At 39.6% G+C, this 22,021-nt stretch overlaps 2 protein-coding genes across 3 annotated transcripts; one reads left to right on the top strand and one right to left on the bottom strand.

The window, feature by feature from the left end:
* Positions 1–153: 153 nt before the first annotated feature.
* polk (polymerase (DNA directed) kappa) lies at positions 154–5,715 on the bottom strand. The gene is made up of 15 exons (XM_077601307.1): positions 5,607–5,715; positions 5,343–5,487; positions 4,944–5,063; positions 4,721–4,873; positions 4,454–4,585; positions 4,229–4,367; positions 3,926–4,141; positions 3,316–3,440; positions 3,046–3,212; positions 2,942–2,974; positions 2,765–2,861; positions 2,101–2,266; positions 1,004–1,942; positions 853–886; positions 154–635 (listed from the first exon to the last, which is right to left on the bottom strand). Exons 2-15 carry the CDS (start codon positions 5,469–5,471, stop codon positions 533–535), a joined length of 2,553 nt encoding a protein of 850 aa, XP_077457433.1. The 5' UTR covers positions 5,472–5,487; positions 5,607–5,715; the 3' UTR covers positions 154–532.
* Positions 5,716–6,335: 620 nt separating this feature from the next.
* On the top strand, positions 6,336–21,879 carry LOC144074753 (ceramide transfer protein-like). 2 transcript variants are annotated; one of them, XM_077601338.1, is made up of 18 exons: positions 6,336–6,913; positions 7,002–7,136; positions 9,189–9,305; positions 14,733–14,840; positions 14,917–15,055; positions 15,214–15,297; positions 15,391–15,548; positions 17,739–17,831; positions 17,929–18,015; positions 18,095–18,181; positions 18,351–18,428; positions 19,136–19,231; positions 19,537–19,669; positions 19,745–19,815; positions 19,896–20,024; positions 20,273–20,402; positions 20,474–20,604; positions 20,684–21,879. In XM_077601338.1, the coding sequence occupies exons 1-17, from the start codon at positions 6,824–6,826 to the stop codon at positions 20,599–20,601; spliced, it is 1,863 nt and encodes a 620-aa protein (XP_077457464.1). In that variant the 5' UTR covers positions 6,336–6,823; the 3' UTR covers positions 20,602–20,604; positions 20,684–21,879. The 2 variants fall into 2 exon arrangements, with proteins under 2 accessions (XP_077457464.1, XP_077457465.1); XM_077601339.1 differs by lacking the exon at positions 18,351–18,428.
* The last annotated feature ends 142 nt before the right edge of the window (positions 21,880–22,021 follow it).

Raw genomic sequence — 22,021 nt, 5'->3', positions numbered from 1 at the left:
ACATTGTTTCAAAAAGGTTCTAGATGTGCAAAAAGGCAAAAAAACTCAATCAAAAAAAATATATAAATTCAGGTGACACTCTAGAAGTCTTTTGTGAAAATGGTACGGAATTCAAGAGTTTAAATAAAACTTTACTCACCATAGACCCCAACATAAAATGAAGTGTGTTTTATTGTAGAGAAATACAGACAAAACCTTCAATCATTATTTAATGTTAAATGGAATATATATATATATTTAAAAACATGATAAATAATGTTATATTTAATTAAACACCAAAAATATTTTGATTGCGATTTACAGGAAATTGATTATGATTAACATATACATGCTTATGAAGTATTCCCAGTATTTACGAGGCATCAAAATCAATATAACGGCAAAAAGAAAAAAGTGTATTAGATGTCTGTCATTGTCCATGGCAGGAAATTAGGTAAATATTAACTTCAGACCATTTTATTTCATTTACATTTTCATCTCAATGTGGATTTGAGTAAAATTTTCTTTCCAGCACTAACTTCATCATTCGAAATCATCTTTGTGCATCCGTCATCACCTTGAAGAACTTGTCAATGGTGCTGTGAGGCCCCAAACCTTTTGCCTTTTTACACGGTAGATATGAAGGTGAGTCTCGTCTGTAATAAAATAAATGATAATAGAAATGTTAAAAAACACAGAATAATCAACGCACTCGATTCAGAAAATAAACATGACAGCGAGTCACATTTTCTCAACCGCTTATCCAGGGGTCGCAGGGGATGCTGGAGCCCATCCCAGCAGACTTCAGGCACCACGGGCTGCCAAATGCCAAAATAGAAAAACAAAATCAATTGATAATGACAAATGTCTTACCGTTTGCTTTTACCCCTGCCTGCCTGCCTTTTGTCTGTAAATGGAAAAAATACTTAGGATGCCTATATTTACAGATTTCATCAATGACAACACAATTAATGAATATACTGGTCACTAGGTTTTGAATGATACCTAATTAAATGAAACTCACCTATTACAATACCCTTTGCAACTTCAACTAAGGGTGATGTCGCCATCTCTTGCAGCACTTCGTGATTCAGGCAGAGGTCAACGTGGCTATTAAAAATACTGAGATCATTTGTGTCCTGGGTCAGCTGACACACCGGGCAAATGAGGTCAGGACCTTCATTGTGAGAAAGCTGAGGTTGATGCGAGGTCACTGCTTCGCCGTCACACTCGATCAACGTGGCCTTCTGAACGCAATCATTTTTCAAGTTGTGCTGGTCCTGCCCATTTGATTCTACTTGTTCATTCCTCTTCTTTTGCTCCTCATTTGCATCAGAGCCAGGCTCCTCATTTTGTTTAAGGTCTTTGTATACATCTGAGCTCCAGTTAGATATATGGAATTCTCCTTCACTGAGACACGTGTCTATATGATTGTTGAAGATAGTCAAATCATCTGTGTTAACCTCTCTGAAACACACCGGGCAGGTGAGGCAGTTTGACGCTGAGCCTGATGTCGATGCTCGAACCTCACAAGGGTAAACGCTACCAATTTCTGAAAAGTGTGAGGCAGCACTCGCTGGCCCCACCCCCTTTTTGGGTAACTCCACTCTGTGTGTGTCATCATCTCTACCTGTAAGCATGGATACAGTCACCTCATTTTCTCTCCTTTCTGAACAAATTTGAAGCTGCAGTCTCTTGGCATGGGCTTTTTGAAAAAAAGATAGTTGTGATCGATCAACAGGCTTGTCCTCCATTAAGCCCTCTTTCTTCCTCTGCCAGGAAGACTCTTTAGCCTGACATGTCTGTGCTGTGGAAGGACAAAAGAGCTGAGCCTCTTCAAGATGTTGATTTACTTCCTGGGAGGAGCCTCGGGGGTCCACCTTGCCCGATTGGAGGAAACTAACGATGCTCTTCTGCAGGGGCTTTTTATCATCCGAGCTGACAAAGGCAGAGATCCGAACACCTACACAAAGTTACCCATGTGAATAAAAATATATTATTACTGTGAGGTAGCACAAAAGTCGTAATGATTGTTTTAAGTATGTTAATGTATTGGCATATTTATAACCTGCAGGGCAGGTTTTTGCTGTCAGTTTTTTTTGTGTCACAATATTTAATTACCCATAAGCCTCAGTCTCAGTGGACTTTCATTCTCTGTTTCTGTCTTAAGAAGGTTTTTAGCCACAGCGAAGATCTCATCCGCGGTGGCGATGGCACATGGTAGCGTCAATGCCCTGGTTTTCACCTCAAAGTTGACATTCTTCAACTTCAGCGTGATGGTTTTTCCCTTTGAGAGTTAAACGAACAGATAGGCAGTTATACACACACTTTCATAGCAATGTAACGCTCCCTGGGAGACATTCTCGAGCATTGAGAGTGACCCCTGCTGTCTGTTTAATGGGCATCCATTTCCTATAGCTAGCGAGACCGCATCAGGAGCCGAGCAGGGGGTGGTGACTGACCAAACTTCCAATTCTTCCTTTAAAAGGCAGCGGGAATTAAAAAGTATGCATCCGCAAGTATCACATGAATTATCTAGCATTCTATTTCGGTAAAATATAGCGAATAAAGACCTAATAGTAGGCTTTTTGTGTTGTGATAACGACGACAGGGGGCTATGTCCGATTATTATTATTATAAATGTTTATCTTTTTAATAAGAGTAAAATATTTTTTTAAATAAAACATACATGTTTATCTTTTATGTTATATTTCATATTTATAATGTCAGTGCTGCAAAGTACTCAAAATAAGTGCAGTTAATGTGTTTGTCAAGGGTGCAGTACCTTGAGCTCTTCCTTCTTCAGGTCTTGTGCCAAGTCTTCACAAAGTTCTCTACATAAAGACAGCTGCTCCTCAGACTTATTGAGTTCTTTAAATGTTCTATTAATTGTAAGAAAGGATGGGTAGAGTGACAACTGGTAGACAAGTAACAAAATCACAATTCTTCTTGAAAATTATACCTTTCCGTGCTCATGCTTTTTCTTTCGTCGTTCCTGCATGAAAACAAAGCAAGGTAAATTCTCGCTAAGCCCCTTATCTTGACTTTAATATGTAGATGAATTACCTCACGATGTATGTGGAGCCCAAGCCTAAGGAAACCTGCATGAAGTGATGCCATGATGTCTCAGAAAACAACAATGACAACATTGCCATCTCTTGGCCGAGATGAGCACAGCTACTGATGTCCAGAGCATTCAGCATCTTTTCGCTCACCTTTCCTATGCCCGACACCTGTAAAAACAAACACAAGTTAAATATTTTTTCATCACGTATTCACTGATAACAATACGCCAGGGTTTTCGTTATGTTTTATGTGAACGCAAATGTAGCGTACTTTGCGAACTGGAAGATTCTGGATGAATTCCATGACAGCCTCTCTGGTGGATGCCAGTCTGTATTGTCCATTAGGCTTGTTCCGATCACTGCACACCTTGGCTAGCATCATATTTGGAGCAATTCCTGGACAATGAGGCAGAATACATCAATATCAGGTGAAAAAACTAGTAAAAAGGGAAAAGGCGAAAATAATTTAAATGTGAGCAAATTGATTTTTTTTAATCAACCACAATTGTTTTATTTTCATTTATAATGGCATAAAAAATAATGACTTTGGAACTATTTGTTGGACAAAACGATTGCACTAAACTATAGCAAATGCATGTGTTAAGATTTGAATACAACTGTTTCCTTAATGCAGCACAGTTTAGAACCAGAAAGTGGCAAAGATGGCTTCTCTCATTGATCAGCACTCCCAATACAAGTGGGCAAAGAGGAAGAAGGATGCACAAAAGTACTTGCATAATAAGGCACAGTGTGACATTATACCGTGAGCAAATTTGAAACTTAGCATTGGCAGAAGGACTTTGGAAGATCACTTAAAACATTGGAAAATAAGCCATTTTAACAGCTTCCATTTTCTGTTTGATTGTTTGTTTTTTTCTCACCTGCACTGGCAGTCAACATGGTCTTCTGCTCAATGCGGAAACACATTTCTCTCACAGCCTCCTCTACAGATGTACCAAACACCTCGGTGGCTTTACCCGTTGGATCAGCAGCTTCCGAACCTGATAAAGACTGAGAAGAGCCCGGGCTGTCATCAAATAACACAGGGGAGAGGCCTTGCACCTCTGATTCCTGCAGTTGGTCAGGTTTTGCTTTGCCTGTGAAGAAAAATCAACAATTCAGACATAACATTATTTAATAATGTATGTTTGTTTCAAATAATGAAATAATGTCTGTATCATTACTGGTAGAGCGATAGCGATGTGTTCGCGAAGCCTCTGGCCAACTTTTTCTCAATTCTAGGTGCTCTGTAAAGTCCAGATAGGCTTCATCCAGACTCATTGGTTGGAATTGTGGATCATAGTCTGCAAATATTTCCCTGATCTGAAAAAAATAGACACAAAAAGTCATGAGGATGTAGTTGGTAGTAGTTGTGCTTGTGTCTACAATGCGAGATGTTTCTCTCTCACCTCATTACTCACTGATCTGTATTTATCAAAGTTGCATGGAACAATGACCAAGTTGGAGCAAAGTTTTTTAGCTATAAATCCTGGCATAGCTGCCCGAACACCATATTTCCTGGCAATGTAGTTTGATGTAGACTACAAAAGCATACGTGAGAAGTTAGGTTATCAAAAACAACCACATAATCAGTTAAATGAAGAGAAAATAAAACCAGAGAGCGACCAGAGAGTAAAAAAAGGTATATACATTAATAATATATTAATTTGACCAACCAGCATGCTCATTGATCCAACAGCCATGGGTTTGTCCTTGAGTTCAGGACAGTCTCTCATCTCCACTGCAGCGTAGAAAGCGTCCATGTCCACATGCACAATTGCGCGTCTCAAATCACGATGCTTCTCCATCTGAGAGGCCATCCTCTCCACCTATCGGGAAGGCATTGATGGAAGCTAAATCTAATGTTCTCAGATTTTAACAATGTTTACAGACCACTACCTGAGCTTGGGCTTTCCTTAACTGCTGTTGCGTGATCTGTGCTTTTTGCAACATCATTTTCTCAATGCGCTGGTTCACCTGATGCTCTTTCTTCAACTCATTCTCATAAAACTTGGATCCCTTCAAGTGAAGGGCAAGGACAACATAAGAGAGATCTATCATTGAACAGTTATAATAGCACATCTTTTCACAGTTGTATATTACTTTTGGAGGGCATGAGATTTCACACAAGGCTGGGTACAATCTTTACAAGAACTCCCATTTCAAAGAAGGATACAGTACTGCACAGCTATAAAACATTTGCACTTCACTACACAATAGGTTTCTACTAAGGATTATGACTGTGACTATTGCAGGATTGGGGCTCCAAAAAAGGGAATGATTGTGTTTTGTTACTACCTTCGATGTTTCCATGATGATCTTGTTGATTTTGTCTCTGTCAAGACCTTCCATACCAGCTTTGTTGTCATTGAGCGCCATTCTGGAGAGGAAGCCTTCTCCTTTTGTTGCTGTAGTGCCATTTTCCATCCTAATGATCTCCGTCCTGTGGAAATTGTATTTTGATCTCTCCAGTAATAACAATAACTTTTAGTCAGGTATTCATATGCACAGCATTATCTATGAAAAATAAATAGTGTGTATGCGTAACATTTAAAACCATACCGAGGAGATGCATCTAAAGAACAGCTGTCAAACGTCTACGTTACAAAATAACATTGGCGTAATTGGGATTTTGCCGGCACTTCCGTGTTTACGAGTCATTGACGGAAATGTAAAATGTATTTTCCGGTGAAAATTTGAAAGATAAAACTGTAATAGATTGACTACTTTTATTGTGTGTTTCTAATTTTAAGGTGTTAATATATGACATTTGTATTTGCTCGGTCGTTTTATTTTAGTTTTGATGATTGTTTGTCAAATGATGTTTGAAAAAAAAAACGCAATTTTACGGTTGCGCTAAACGCCTCTAATGACACTTAACGTCACATCCAGATGACGTTTTTTTAATTGTGCTTTTACAGCGAAATCCTACGTCAACGGTGACTCAATATATAGTTTACATGATTCATAGGGCACTTATTTAACCCATTGGCTCCAAAAAATGCCAACCAACTTAAAAGAATGAGGACTTGTATTGTTGTCAATGGCAGGCAACAAGCGAATACTATGAACATAATTTTTTATAAACTAGATGTAGTTCTTTTTTTATGAATTTTATTTTTTTCTTAATAAAATACATAAGAACAAAAAAAACAAAGCTTTGACGTGTGCTGTTTTATAATAAAAGAAACTTGGAGTCAATTGTTTTGAAAGACTTTCCTATGGTTTCCGCTGGAAATGTTCGTTAACTTGATGCTTGTCTTTTTCGGATATATACACAAGTAAAGCGTGGCTTCGGCTCCTCCCCCTCGACCCGAATGACAAGCTAGTGAAGCCCTTGGCTGTTGCTAACAAAACCGCGGAAATAAAGCAGCAATGCGGTCCCTTTCGTCGTCATTTGTAGCTTCCTAGTCGAGATCGGTGGACACGCCAGGGCCTTTATCGACCGTTCTTTCGTGTGCGGAGCGCGACTGTCGTTGGGCTCACAAGTTACGCGTCAAGTTGCATTTGTTGGTTTGGTTTGACAGCTAACAGTTTACGCTAACTGGCTTTGTCTCGGTGCTGATCGACGTCAGTTTCAAAACAAACCCTGCAAAAGGGAATTGTCGAGGTTGGAGTGTCAAGCTTTTTCTCTCCAAAGCGATCTTTCCCAGCCTGTTATTTCCCCCCCCAACCCCATACCGCGATCTACGGCATTCGGGACATTTCTTTAATCGATTTCTAGCCAGCGAGTTCCGCTGATTAAAAAGCCTATTTGATTTTCTGAATCTTGGATTTAAATGTCCGAAAAGAGCTCAACCTCCGGGTCAGACGAAGATGCGGAACCAGAATCCGCACAACCTGTGGAGTTCGGAGGCGTGCTGAGCAAGGTAAATGAGCATTTTTTGAAGTTACATATTACAAGTATATAGCTATGCTGGCAGATTAAAGTCAATAACTGAGCTTGTTTGGTTCTAGTGGACCAATTACATCCACGGATGGCAGGACCGATGGGTTGTGTTGAAGAACAACGCTTTGAGCTACTACAAGTCAGAGGATGAACGGGAATATGGTTGCAGGGGATCTTTGTGTCTCAATAAGGCTGTTATCACAGTAAGTAATCTTAGAAGAAACTTGAGCAAGCGTGTGGTCATGCTCAAGAGCACTGAAATCTATGCATTTAGTACTTCAGAGCTTTGAGTGAAGCCTGTGTTTTGGTTCAGTCACCTGCATGCAGTTATTCCTTAAGCCATTCCTGAAGATAGAGAGGTAAATATTAACTTGTTGTCCAGATAACAGGCAGGATCACAATCTAAAATGGGGTTGCAAATCAAAGTTTTTTTTTTACTCATTGGCTGTCAGTGACATCCTATCTATTTGAACTGGGAGGGATCTAAAATAATTTGCTGTCAGATCTCTCGCTTAAAATGAATTAGGCGTCTACCGATGACTAATTCATTTAATTTCACAACGGAAGAGCCAAGAAAATAGCCACACGATTGGAAGTCTATCAATGTCAATGCCGCTGAAAGAGTTAAAGGACCCGTTCACTGCTCAACAACACACTTAACATTTCTTTGACCAGTTAATCTGGTTCATTATTTTCATTTTTTTCTCCTAAACATGCCACTGTCTAGTACAGAAGCAAACAGTTGTTTTTTCGCTGATTTGTGCAATAGGATTAAATACTTTACAACATAAAAGGCCGCTTTGCAGCCTGGCTTAGTGTATTGTAATTAGATTATTTTATTACACACAGTGCCAAGTATGCCTTTTCTATAACACACAAATCACCAACATGGTAATTAGAAGTCTCCCTAAATATCGAAAAGGACATTGCTATCAAGTGGACTGTCCTGTGGCCTTAAAAATGCAGCATCATGCGTCCGCTGCTCTTCCTGTTCAAGTTAGGCTACGACACCCCAATAAGGTTAAAAATGAAAGCAGCATCTTCCTCATGAAAATGAAAAATAAAACATATACAATTATATACTTTAACGATATGTGTCTAGGTACTGGGAGAATCCCCTAATGGCCTCACCCATCAATTCAGCACCACAAAACATGATTAATGTCCAATCTATTTGAAAAAATAATAATATTATTATTTCACTTTTTTATTTGTGATCTTAATCTTATCTTGACCCTCTCTGACAAATAGCACAACTCCGCTAATTTGAAAGGTACAACAGTTAAGTGTACACACCGTGGAACTCATTTCTTCAGTAGGACTTTCACAAGGGGAATGAGAATGCTCAGGAAAATTTAAGGAGGTATAAAGTGTACAATAAAAGCAGAGCTTTATGGACTGTGTCTGATAAAACTCCGTTGGATGCTTAGAATCTAAAATGGCATCACGGCTCGATACGCTAGAGGTTACTGCTTTACCCCTTCCAGCAGACAAGTCATATATTTTGGCCTGTAGCTAATGGATATTTATTGGTTCCTGGAACAGAGCAGGATTAGATTAGGATATATTCAGGTTTAGGGTTTCTGTTTCGTGTGCAGCTGTATGTTGCTGTTTGTCAGCCAGCCAAAAAGCACGAGTGCAGTATGAGCGAATCTAGTTAAACGGGGACAACGTGAGGTCGTGTCAGCTGACAGCCGTGTCAGCCGAGGAGAATCCGGTCAACTGTGATTTATTTCACACCAGAAGCCGTCGTCGTGCACATCGTTTGCCTGCTGAGTGCAACGGTCAAATTCCAATCTCAGAGGAAACGGTGGAATTCCGTTCTCCACTTCGGTTGGGTGCCTTGTGCACTTGGTGTTTGGAGGTGGGTGGGGCACATTTCAGCTTGGGAGCGTAAAATAGTTAAGAATTCCGGCTGAATGTAGGAGTTGAGGTTGTCACGACCCTGTGGTCAGGTGGAGGCATGCTCTTAGATGTTCTTTTAGTTGTTACTGTGAGTTTTGTTTGGTGGAGTAAAACATCGGGTTTTCATTAACATTCTTGTTTATTGTGTGGCAAAAAAACTATTGAATCCACATGTCATTGCATTGCTAGGCAGCCATTGTCATAATAGACAACTTTGGATACATCATAGTATGCTTTTTATGTGATCAGTCCTTGGTTGAAATGGTAACTGAAATGTTACAATGTTTTTTTTGCAAAATATTCAGTCACAGAGAACGGAGTTCTTGATATTTCCTCATCTTTGTCTGCAGCCGCATGAGTTTGACGAGTGTCGTTTTGACATCAGTGTCAACGACAGCGTTTGGTACCTTCGAGCTGAAGACCCGGAGCACAGACTCCAGTGGATCGAGTCCATTGAGGTACACAAGGTGGGTAAATAGAGACAAACTTAACTGATAATTTTGTTTTTGCTTGTTTTTTTTTTTAAATCCATGTGGATTTGTTATGTTCAACTTCATAATCAACAGTCGATCTATGTCGTTGCCAACATTATCACTGTCAAATGCAAATTAAATAACAAAAATTACAATTGAAAAGTCTTACTCAGCGTTAACATAAACTGTAAGTCCGAAAAAGAAACGATAACTAACCAAAATTGTATTGTGGGTTGATAAAACTAACAAGAAATTTGAAAATTAGGGACATTAATAACCAAACTAAAATTTCAAGAAACAAGAAAATGAATAAAAACTAGAAAAAATCACCCTAAAAACAAATAAAGATAATTAAATATGCATCTTAACAATGTAAAATTAGCCTATAATGAAAAATCCACAGTTATAGCCAGTTATTTTTATTCCTTTTCGTTATTGTTGTATTATAGTTTGCACAGTAAGTAGCAAGCATAGAAGCATCAGAATCACTGTTTTGCATGACTTTTTTCCCCTCTGCATTTTGGTCAGATTTCATTGTTTGGTTTACCCAACCCACGATGAACTCCTGATAACCAAAGAGCAAAAACAGCTAAAAACAAAAATGTTTCTTGTTTGTTATAGATTTTAGCCTACGATTCCTTTCTACTTTTCCCATATAGTATTGTCATGAAGTGGAAATGTTTCATGTTTATTTTCTCCCATTCTCTCTGTGAACTTGGTGATGCCAATCCTTTTTTAATTGTCTTAATATCCACTGACCTGACTGGCTTGTCAGCAGCATGGTTGTGACACCCTGATGGGTGTATTCTCTGGTACAGATGCTTTTTGTTTTTGGCTGGTTCAGCAATATGTCAGTAGTGTTGCCAATTACCAGAGTCATCAGCGTCCCAATTACTGTATTGAATCAACGCTTGGTTCTCAAAGTCACAATTAGCTTTGTTCATGGCTGTTTGGATAATCGCTTGGATGGGTGTGGCAGGAATATGGACAGATGCTTGCTCGGGTTGACGTCTCTCCTTTCTCCATGTCCTTATCCTTGGGAATGTTTGGAATCTAAATGTGTATAATAAGGGGTCATCCTTAGTCATTCGAGTCTCAGCAGCTGCTCCCAAACAGTTTGGTAACATCTATCTATATTGTAAAATATGATGTTGCTATAACAACATCTATTTCAACATCTTCACTCAATATTTTGGATTTCATGAACGTTAAGCATTTTCCTCTTTTCTGATGCGCGTGACATAGAGAAAAATAAAATGTCCAGTGATCATGCATTTTAGACTATTCCTCTTCCAAGGATCATGAGAGACGTTAGTCCGTGAACGGCTTTATTGACTACAAAATGCAACTAATTTATAGCCGTAGCTGACGCCAGCAGAACAAAAAGTCACAAGCAGGACACGCATTCTTCTTTAGTATGCGAGCTCAAACACCCGTGCCAACAGGGTGATGTGTTTGACAGCTTAGTAATAGCTGCACTCAGGTGATGAGAATGCAAGTTGAATTGGTGAGGGGCTGACCACACACACGTGAGAAAAATAACAAAAGATATATTTTTGAAAAACAGGAAAATACTAAAGTATGTATTTTTTAATCAGGAATACATGCAAATCAGAGAAGTATATATATCACAAGTACAGAGAAAAAAAATGCTCTTCTAGGGCAGTTTTGGAACGTCAGTAATAAATGAGTGTTGTATTATTAGGAAATTAGGATACTTGTCAGCCAGCAGGGTGTGTACTGTTTTGTGTGGTTAGTATTTAGGCTTCCTTAGCAAAACTCTGCCAAGTACTTTTGGCATAGCTGCAACTGTTGTGAAGGCGTTTTAGAAATAAATACGTTTTGATATAGAGCTTTGCATCTGAATAAATTGAGAATTACGATTTTTAGGTATATTGAATGGATTTGGTCAGAAATGTAAAAAATAAAATAAATGTAAAATAATGAAAGCATAACTAAACAAGACCTATATTTTATCTTTACGGTATAGCTATTGTGTTTATAATCAAACATGGATAAAATGGCATGTGACTATAGGTGCTTGTCCCTTATGTGCACATAACAGCAACATATTACAGACAAAAAGACAAACAAAAGTTATTTATATACTTCTCTGTGAGCTTCATCTTTTTTTAAAAGTAAAATGGTGGTGGTGTATCTGGCTGACATTGCTGCTGACATTCACAATGTCAGTTGAGTGCGAATGACCGCAGGTCTCTGGTCCATTAGTAGAAGTGTGTGATTATTCCAGGGTTATGTTTGAACTGCGCTCTGCAGTGACCCCAGTGCACTGTTACCTGTGGGTTGTTGTGATTAGTGAGCCTGTCTGCTCTGCACTGCCCCATGTTGGAGCAAAAAAAACAACCAACAACTTCATAATTTGATACTTTTTACATCCGAGGTGGGCAATTATTCCACAATCGACCTAGGATCGAACATTGGCATGCAAAATGTCCTTTTCTGGACACCCTGGTCCATGTAGTTAAAATGTTTGTAGATAGTTTTGTTTGGTCTTAATACAATTGCACCAAATATTGGTGTTTTTATTTATTATTATTAGTGGTTTCAAGATTGTTTGTCTAAATCAAACACATTTGTCTTGGTAGTGTGAAATGTTATGATTAATGTACAAACTTCAAGTGCACCTTTCAATAAATAATACATTAGGAGTAAAAATCAAAAGGTACACATAAATTCTGTATTTGACTGTTCCATTTTCTCATGCTCCAAGGGGTGCTACTGTAGCAAATTTTTATTTTCTTCTTCTTTTTTGGCCACCAATACTCCAGGCTGCTAGCTGACACAGTTGCATTCTACAGTGTGATCAAAATAAGCAAAAGCAAAAAGAATCAAACAAGTAAAGCAGAAGAAGCTCTAAAAGGTTGTACCTACTGGCCTCCCCCTCTCTGTCCCTCACTTTCCCACTTGTCTCGGGTGATCTCAGACTGCATCCATCGCCCACCCGTCTGATGCGTTTTATTATCCAAACAGCGCCAGGCGGCTCTCATCTTTTTCTCTAATGCATTCACGCTCGCAAATGGAGTTCCTTTCAAGCTCGCGCTCGTGCACTCGCGCGCTCCCAGGGACAGCAATGGATGCGGCACATGTAGTTGGGCAGAATGAAAAGGTTTCCCATATCAGGCTGCGTGTCCTCGCATGATGAATTAATGCAGTGTGTGTGTGGCTGCATTGGAACTGACTAAAAGCTGGGCTGCTTTACTTTCCTGAGGACTTCTTCATTTCAGCTCTGCTATTGCCACAAAGGCAGTTCCCCGCCCTCTGATGTGTTGATGCTGTCTCTTAACAAGCTCAGCTGATTCTATTGCTTTTCTTTGTTGGTGTGGCTGCCTTGAGCCAATTGAGGTGTGTCCGGGGAAACTGGAGTACTGGACCAGAGCATCTGAAGTATCAGAACACACTAGGTTTTTGTGTCTGGAGGAAGATTCTTGGTCATGTTGGGGCCACCAGGGCGCCAGGACTGCAGCAGTGTCCTCCTCTGCTTTGGCTGCTGGAATGGTCGAATGGTGGGCTCATTTCATGCTGGCATGCCGCTCCTTAACAGATCTTGCTTTGTGTCCGCTATTTTGCATGTCCTTTTGCATTAAATGTTAACAGCTAGAATTAGATGTACGTAGTCAGAATATTTTTGCTGAGAAAGTTGCTTTTGGCATTATAACCCATCTCATAGTAGCTAGCTCTGTCAAATAGGCTATACTATATGAAGGCAGTTCAGTAGCGACAAGGGAAATCTAAAAATGATCGATGAGATATAAATATACAAATATTCTTTCTGCTGAATCAGGTGCACCCATTGCATTTTTGTGTGTGTGTGTATGTATATATATATATATATATATTTATATATATATATACATATATATATATACATATATATATATATATATATATATATATATATATATATATATATATATATATATACCCTAATTAACATTTTACAAATGAACATTTTTGTTTCTTTACTGCATTAATTGTATCTTAGAATATTCCCTTCTCACTGATTTCATGCTTTTGCAAGCTTTGTCACGACTTTCCTATATATAAAATGAAGTCAGTGGCAACATGTGGGAGGGAGGCTTTATTGGCATCCCCTTGGGGTTGAATGGTTCCACATTTAAAGGGGGAAATCAGTATTGTTTTTGTTAATGTCAATGGTTTCCTATGTCAGTGAGATTCTTTGCGCAGTGAAAACCTAAGCACATAAGGGTTTCATGCCTTTTATAAATTCAGGATTGGCTAAATTGACTTCTCCATAAATCGGAGTAAATCTAAAGGACATTTCTGACGCGAACTCTTTGGATTAAAAATGTTTTAACGAACCACTTACACCTTTCTTTTACATAGTGGTGTCCGTGGTGTCAATTTACATCAAACCTAAGAAAACAGACATTTTTGGATAGTAATAGTTAATTATCGAATATGATCGAGAAAAAAAAGTTAAAATTTTGTTAGAAAGCCCACAACCTCAGAAAATAATTGTCAGTGAAAATTTAAAGGCTATTTGCCAACAATGTCATGCAGGATGTTGATAAAGGATTTCCTTCTGCAAAACAATCAAAAATACAATATTACTGGACTTCCTCTAAATCGAAAGTGACTATATATGACTACGATTCTATTAATCCCCATACTTCGCCCTCAAGTAACACTGAAACATTTTCCTGGTTCTTGTTTCTATTTCTGGTTCAACTAAGGGTCACAGTTGACTTTTTTTTGTATGCATACTCATACTTTGTGTTACAATGGAAACAGTTGTTATTTCCAATACCCTTGAGTCAGTCAATGATAAAATGAAAGTTTAAGAAATTTAATACAGCAAAATGTAACGAAAAAAAGTATTTTGTTATTATTTAAGTGTAGCTAATATACCCAATAACCAACACTGAAGAACAGCTACCTTACGAACATGTTTTCATAAATAGTCATAACACAAAGATTAAATCAATTGTTTACTTGGCTCCTGATAAAGACCCATCTGTTTGTTAGCAAACAATTAAACGGGCAATAGTCCACATTTGTATCTTTTGCCTGATAAAAGGAATCTTCAAGCAGTTTCAAATGATTTGAAAGATTGACTCACTTTTTTTAATCCATGCTATCTCAAAATACGATAGGTTTTTCGACAGGGTAAGCTTTATTTTTACATGGTAAGAGTGGGGTTGTTTTGTATCTGCATATTTTCCATTCCCATTGTTTCTCTAGTGTTTGGCAGTGTAGGTGGAGGTCCTCCTCTTGTCCAGCTCATCACTGTTTAGTGTTGCTGACTGCTGAATAAAACTTTTCTTCCCTCATTCTGTGATCTTTATGTGAACTGCAGACTGTTTTTTTCCAAGTCTTTATTGTCTATTTGTAATATTTCTCTCTGCTACCTCCTCGTTGGGTGCCTTTCCTATTCAACAGGCCGAGTCCGGGTATGGGTCAGAATCTAGTCTGAGACGACATGGTTCCATGCTGTCTCTCACGTCAGCAGCTAGCTCCTTTTCTGCCACGTCCGCCTCGTCTTTCAAGGTAGGTGCATTCTCCATTGGACAATAAAAGTACCTATCCAATTCTCTGCGTCTTAAAATGCCGTCTTCTTGTTTAGAAGGGACACAGGCTGTGCGAAAAGTTGGCAGAAATGGAGACCTTTCGAGACATTCTTTGCAGACAAGTGGACACGTTGCAAAAGTATTTCGACTCCTGCGCTGACGCTGTCTCCAAAGACGAGTTTCACAGGGACAGGGGTAACGGTCGCATTCATTTCTGTTGAAAATGTTCCTCCTTTACAGTGTTTACATGAATGACATTGCGGCTAGTTATTATATTGGCATTTGGAGACATTTTATTGGGTATGCTTTGCAAATGAATTTTGGTATTTTGTACTAATTGTTGATCTCAATAGTTGAAGAGGATGACGATGACTTCCCTGCCACCTCAAGGCCAGATGGGGATTGTTGTTACAACAATAACGGCAGCAAAGAGAAACGTTAGTGTCCTCTTTATAACATACTTTACTTAGCTCGCAAGGTGTCGCATTCTTTCATCCATTTCTTTCATTCTTTTTGTTTTTTTGTACCAGTTTTCTCCCCCGCCAGTCCCAAAGGCATCAACGGTATAGACTTCAAAGGGGAGGCAATCACCTTCAAGGCCACCACAGCAGGCATCTTGTCCACTTTGTCTCACTGCATTGAGCTGATGGTCAAACGAGAGGACAGCTGGCAGAAGAGACTGGAGAAGGTATCAAGCTATTATACATTTTTCCCTGTATTGTTGAATATGGCTTGCATTATTTGACAATGCAATGTCAATGGATCAACAACAATTACATTTTTTGGGGCAACCTTAAATGTAGAATGCCTACATAAATGTTATGTTATTCATATTTCAACAAGCGCTTTGCACAAATCTCTGACTTCACTTGAAGTTAAGTTGCTAAATCCCGCCACCTGCAGTGCTTAGATATTACATCAAATTCAAATTTAAACTACACTTCCTGAAGAAAGCAATCACAGAACTGAAAATGAATGTTATACAGTATACCACTGCACACGGTCATATTTTCCACTATCAGCACCTCCTTCTGGCAATCAACAGGGTTGAAACAGAGGCAACACCCCTACGACTCTGCATCATTTAAAGTAGAGACCTACTGAAAATCCAGTGGCCCAAAATCTTAAGATATTGCATTACCAAAAACAAAAATGTGTTGGCACAAGCAGCTAATAATAGGATACTAGCGTGTCTTCTGAAAAATAGTTGAAATGATCCTTTTAATTTCCATCAGGAAACATAAATGAAAGTGACACGTCACCAAAATATAATACAAATACTAAAATGAAGTACAAAGGGGTTGTCTGTAAACGTGAAGCAAATTATCATTTTCATTCATTCAATTTCTGATCTTATTTTTTAAGAAAATCAATCAATTACATCAAACAATTACAATTTGAATAAGAATTGTGGTTTTCTTTCATGTGCAAGAGTTCATTTTGATGTATCTGTTACAAGACAGGTGGAGAAATTTGTTTTTCTGGGAGAACTTTGGTCTTGAAGCCTATTTAGTAACACATGCTTTGCCCTCAGTAAGCATCAAGCCATGGTCTGCCGATAACACAGATTCATAGGTTTCATCTTGAACTTTAGAAACCTGTGTGCGCGCATGTCTGTTTTTGTGTGTCAGTAAAGGAATGCTCTTTGCTCTTGATCGACCCTGCTCATGTTGTCAAACCAGTTAGTTAGTGCGCGATGCCTTGCCGCCCAACCCCAAAGAGCACAATTGCCGGGAAGAGATCGGAGGGGTTTTGGCTGCTTAAGTGAAACAAATTCATTCTAAGCTAAATGTAGTTCAAACTGAGATATAACTGTTATAGTGTCATAGGGAAGGGAATTAACAAGCAACCGTGACGTACGCGGGGAATCCGGATTGGAAAATGACTGCTCGGACGTCTTGGTTTAATTTGTGGAAACCTCAGCGGCGGTCAGAGGTGCTCAAGTACCAGACGCAAAACTGGATACCTTTAAGGACCTGCAGCCTCTTCTTTAAAGTAGGTCCCCTATGCTTATAGTCAACGGCTGCCGGGAGAACTGTCATGTTTGTTTTGTGGCGAGTGGTGACACGTTACATCAAATACAAATACATTCGTTTGTGTTCATTTTCAAGTGAAATATTATTAGCTGCCTCTTGCTTACAGCTGAGGTTACAGTAAACCCACAAGTATCTTTAGTTATTTTCTTTATCTGTGTAAGAGCAGTTGAATCATTTGACTGGTTTGTCAGGTTCCTGTTGTGTGATAGCACTATCTCTGAGAGCATTGTGACGTTTTTTTTAAGTGGGCATTGTCATGAGTAGTGTAGTGTTGTTACCACACACTGGTCCAAAAGCTCTTTGTTATGCCTCTAAAAAGGGGGGGGGGGGGGCGGGGGGCTTTTTCAATATACACCAACAAGTGTAGGTGGCTTTGTTTAGATTTTGAAAAAAAGATGTTCTTGAGCTGTAGTTTTTGCCCTGTGGCCATTTTGAGTTAAATTTCAAGCACAATACAATTACAGTGTAACAATTTCCCAGCCAGCATTTTTATATCTCAATGTGTTAATATTTCATGGTCAACCATATTTAGTTTTGTGGGTTTAATGAAAAAGTACCTCCAATCCAACTGCCGAACTTACAGTTAATAATTACAATACTTTGTTTGTTTTTCAATATATGTATTTCCCCCTTTTTTTTATTAATTTAGATTGGGAATCGAAACGTTCAAAACTTCATCTTTTATGTGTCAGAAACATTATCCAAATGTTAGACAGACTTTGCTTGCAGATGTTTGTTTTCGTACATGATGTATTAAGTCAAGGGTAACAGAGAAAAAGCCAGTGGTTATCATTACATTACTTGTATACCATCATATATTAATAATAATAATGTATTTTTAGGAGCTGGAGAAGAGAAGGCACGTAGAAGGTGCCTACAAGTCCGCTATGCATGAACTAAAGAAAAAGTCACATTATGGAGGCCCTGACTATGAGGCAAGATTCAGCTCTATTGATGATAAACCACTTGTGTCACATGGTGGTTCGTGTTTCATTTTTAAATCTTGCATGACTAATTGCTGTCCATTTTCAGGAGGGACCCAACAGTTTGATCAATGAGGACGAGTTCTTTGATGCAGTCGATGCTGCGCTCGACAGACAAGACAAAATAGAAGAGCAGGTGTGCTTTGCCCTTGTTGCATTTAAACGTGTACATATTGACTTAAACCTTACGACATTCGCATCTTTCCCTGTGCCAGTCCGAAAAGGTCAGGATACCCCGACTGACTCCAGTTCCTCCCGGTGATGTCTACTCCAGCATCAGCACGCACAGATTTGCCACCAAGGTTTGGCACCCATTACTGCCCTTCATCACTCATGCTTTTGACACAAGTGCCATTTAACCCAAATAATCTTTGACGTGTTGATTTTCCAAACTTGGGTTTTCTGCTTTTGGTGCTTGGCTTTGTCCACTTTGTCATTCCTTTCTCTTTTTAATATCTTTTTGCTGCCCAGGCGCGTAGTCATTGCTCTTCCGTGTCCTCTGTCGAGCTAGTCAGTGCCTCAGATGATGTTCACAGATTCAGCACTCAGGTAATTTGGATGGCCCTTGTATGTGCGAGCCACGCATGCTTTTTATCACAGCGTGCATGAGCAGAAAGAACGGAATATTTTCAACTTACCCAGTAAAGATAAATTTGTATCCACTTTATGAGTTCATTCCAACCTCTCTGCGGTTGCTTTGGCAAACACTCTACATTGTGGCCTTGATACATTGAACCTTCAACCTGGTTTAATCTTTTTTTTTCCTCACCCCTTGTGTGTCATATTAAGCGTATTTGTTTACTAGCCACTGGGTTTGTTTGCTTGATGAATTCCCTACATCGCTGCGATAACGTTTCTGCTACTGGGTGCCACACATTGGACCCTGCTACAAAACTAAAACCTTTCACTTATGACTAAAAATAATATTTAGACCCTTTATAGAGGAAGTGACTTTCAAATGGATTGGGCGTCTTGTGCCGTAAAATGGCAGCCAAGTGTTAAATGAGCCCCCTGTAAAGGGTCAGCCATTTTTATTCTTTAAAAAAAATTCCAAGTAAATTAGTCCAATGGGTTAAAACCAACATGACGGTTTAAGGCAAGGTTATTTTATTGTTTAATTATATATAAAATACCTATATATTTTTTGGAATGCCAATGATCCCATATTCCATCTCCGTCCTTTCTGCATATGGTTTTCTGACTAACAAGAAATGGTAATCACCGTGACTACAATTTAGGCACTTCCTGTTTTCTAGGTGGAAGAGATGGTACAGAATCATATGACATACTCGCTTCAGGATGTGGGTGGAGACGCCAACTGGCAGCTGGTCATCGAGGAAGGGGAGATGAAGGTGAGAAGTTGCGTAGGAGGTGACGCTGTTATTTGTTTACCTGAGAAATCACACTCACCCGACCGCTTTAGAAATATACACAACAATGTATTAAAGTGACAGAAAACACTTTGTATTTAAAGGTGGACTGAGCAATTTTAATTGAGTACTCGAGCAGATTTTGAACAGTCCTTTCAAAGAGTGACATTTGTGGCTGGCTGTCTCTTTAACCTCTCCAAAGGTTTTTTATTCAAATGAATTTGGGTCTATTTGCACTATACTTGCATGTATTCATCCCTAGGTGGCCATACCTATTTATTTTCCAGGTGTATAGAAGAGAAGTGGAAGAGAATGGTATCGTTTTGGATCCCCTTAAAGCGACGCATGCTGTCAAAGGGGTGACGGGTCATGAGCTTTGCCATTACTTCTGGGACACGGCCGTGCGCATGGACTGGGAGAGTAGGTTTTACATTTCATGTCAGCACAGCGGAAGCCATTCCATGTGCAAAAGTCCAATTTTTCTATTTTCCTTAGCCACCATTGAAAATTTCAACGTGGTGGAAACGCTCTCCGACAACGCCGTCATCGTTTATCAAACACACAAGGTAAAGCCCTGCATGCCCCCGCGTCGCCTGCGAGGGACAGACACTCGCCATGGTGTTGACCGCGTGTGTTCACGTCGCAGAGGGTGTGGCCGGCCTCGCAGAGAGACATCCTCTACCTGTCGGCCATCAGGAAGATTCTGGCAACCAACGAAAATGACCCTGACACCTGGTTAGTGTGCAACTTTTCTGTGGACCACGAAAAGGCAGCGGTAAGTTCACTTCAACATAAGTGCAATGATTAAAAAAAGAAATGGAGACCTGGTTTACAATATGCAAATTATAAACTCATCAAAACAAGTCAATTTTACCCGCTATTTAACAATTGTTGATCTCGTAAAACATTTTTGGTTTAACAAATATGTTCGTTGTAATTTTGTAAATAAAAAAAGCCAAGTGGTCAATTGGCCGTGATTTGCAATCATAATAACTCAAACATACCTCATTTGTTGTCTTACAGCCTTCGAATCGGTGCGTTCGAGCCAAGATCAACGTTGCCATGATCTGCCAAACCCTGGTCAGCCCACCAGAGGGCGATAAAGAAATCAGCAGGGATAACATCCTCTGTAAAATCACCTATGTTGCCAACGGTGAGCACACAAAGCCTTTAACGGCAAAAGGCAAAATGTCATCGTTCCTGACGTAACGCTTCGTTCGTCAGTTAATCCCGGCGGGTGGGCTCCGGCCTCGGTTCTCCGGGCCGTTGCCAAGCGAGAGTACCCCAAGTTCCTCAAGCGTTTCACCTCCTACGTCCAGGACAAGACTTCGGGGAAGCCCATCCTGTTTTGAGAGGTAAATAGACGTCAGTAATATGTTTTCCCCGAGTTTCCTTTTGTCCCTCGTCAAGTGTATACATGGATTTCCTCCTCAGGAAGCCAGGACTGTATCCCCCGAAAGACGACGGCACGCAACAAGCGTCCCGCAGCGAGGACCACCTCAAAGACGAGACCAGGGGCGCGACTTAATTCCATCAGTATTTGTTCGTCCAGCGTGGCATCTGCGGGTCCCTCTATGTATAAAGTTTCCCCCTCAGTCGTTTTCAGATGGCTGTTATCCAGTTTTGTGGTTTTTTTGTAGATTGTTTTGTACATTTCTTAGGCTCGCATACTTGTTTTTTGGGGCTAACCAATAGCAACGACGCTACACGTTTGCTGCTGCTAAAGAGAGAAAACTAAGTGAGCGCATCAATCAGAGGGAGAAACTTTCTTTTTTTCTTTGAATGCATTTCTCTCGGAGATCTTTATATTTGTAACGGCTTCTCGGGAGAGCGAGCGTTGGAACATGACTTATTGTACAGAAAAAAAACACAGTCTACCAAAGTGACAAATGTGAATGGACTGTTAAAACGCTTGAATTTGATGCTGGCAGACGTGCCAAGGAAACTTTAAAGTTGAAAAATCACATTTTATCTGCTTGTTAATCAAGAGTTAGGCAGGTTTTTTCCCCCCAATGCTTCGCCCCTGAATTTTAGTCTGGGCTTGATTGTTGTTGTTGTTGTTTTTGTCTACGTGCACATTTGGTTCCTCCCCTGCACCCAAAATTTAGCATTCCAGCGCGACAATTGCATTTCGTGTGACACGCGCAGTGCACAGTGACTGACCATGATAAACTACGCCTAGGAATGCCTTAAGACGCCAGTGCAAGCCTGGTCAAATTTCCTTACAACCACCACACGTGCATTTATGGACAGTGGCGGGAAGTGCTTTTTTACGTGGGTGAGCGGGCAGGGGTCCGGAGTTTCAGCATTTCACACCGTGATCATACCTCATCATTCAAAACAACTGTGGATCTTTTTGTATTTGCCATCTGTGTCATCGAATCTGAGTCTTTATGGGAGGTGGAGGTCGTGACCCTCGCTCGCTGGTTTCCGAAGGATTTTGGATCATTAATTTATCAAATCTGCGCTCCATGTCCGCTGAGGAATATAGCTGTTGTTTTTAATTTTGATACTATGTCACTAATCCACACACTTTGTACGTGTGTAAGTTGTACATTGGAAGTGTTATTATTTGCACTAAATGTAATGCAAGTTGACAATACCTTGTAAATTAAAATTACTACACAACACTTGTAATGCATTTCACGGTTTGCTATGATAGTATGGGATAACTCCACTTTTTTGCTTTTTAAAAAAAAACTTTTTGCATAAGTTGTACTTGCAATTCAACTCTAGGTTCCAAGTTTAAAAAAAAGCCTCTTAAAGTCAGTT

The sequence above is a fragment of the Stigmatopora argus genome, chromosome 5 (assembly GCF_051989625.1).
Source record: "Stigmatopora argus isolate UIUO_Sarg chromosome 5, RoL_Sarg_1.0, whole genome shotgun sequence".
In the NCBI taxonomy this organism is placed as follows: Eukaryota; Metazoa; Chordata; class Actinopteri; order Syngnathiformes; family Syngnathidae; genus Stigmatopora; species Stigmatopora argus.
The sequence above is the reverse complement of the archived record's forward strand: the minus strand, read 5'-3'. Positions and strand labels throughout refer to the sequence as shown.

Excerpts from the sequence above, each read along its gene's own strand:
- polk (XM_077601307.1), bottom strand. The coding sequence starts at position 5,471 with ATGGAAAATGGCACTACAGCAACAAAAGGAGAAGGCTTCCTCTCCAGA. Across the intron at positions 4,874-4,943 it reads TAAGGAAAGCCCAAGCTCAG|GTGGAGAGGATGGCCTCTCA; the intron begins GTAGTGGTCTGT and ends CCTTCCCGATAG. Across the intron at positions 3,441-3,925 it reads CATGTTGACTGCCAGTGCAG|GAATTGCTCCAAATATGATG; the intron begins GTGAGAAAAAAA and ends CTCATTGTCCAG.
- LOC144074753 (XM_077601338.1), top strand. The coding sequence starts at position 6,824 with ATGTCCGAAAAGAGCTCAACCTCCGGGTCAGACGAAGATGCGGAACCA. Across the intron at positions 9,306-14,732 it reads AGTCCATTGAGGTACACAAG|GCCGAGTCCGGGTATGGGTC; the intron begins GTGGGTAAATAG and ends CCTATTCAACAG. Across the intron at positions 18,182-18,350 it reads CGCACAGATTTGCCACCAAG|GCGCGTAGTCATTGCTCTTC; the intron begins GTTTGGCACCCA and ends TTTGCTGCCCAG.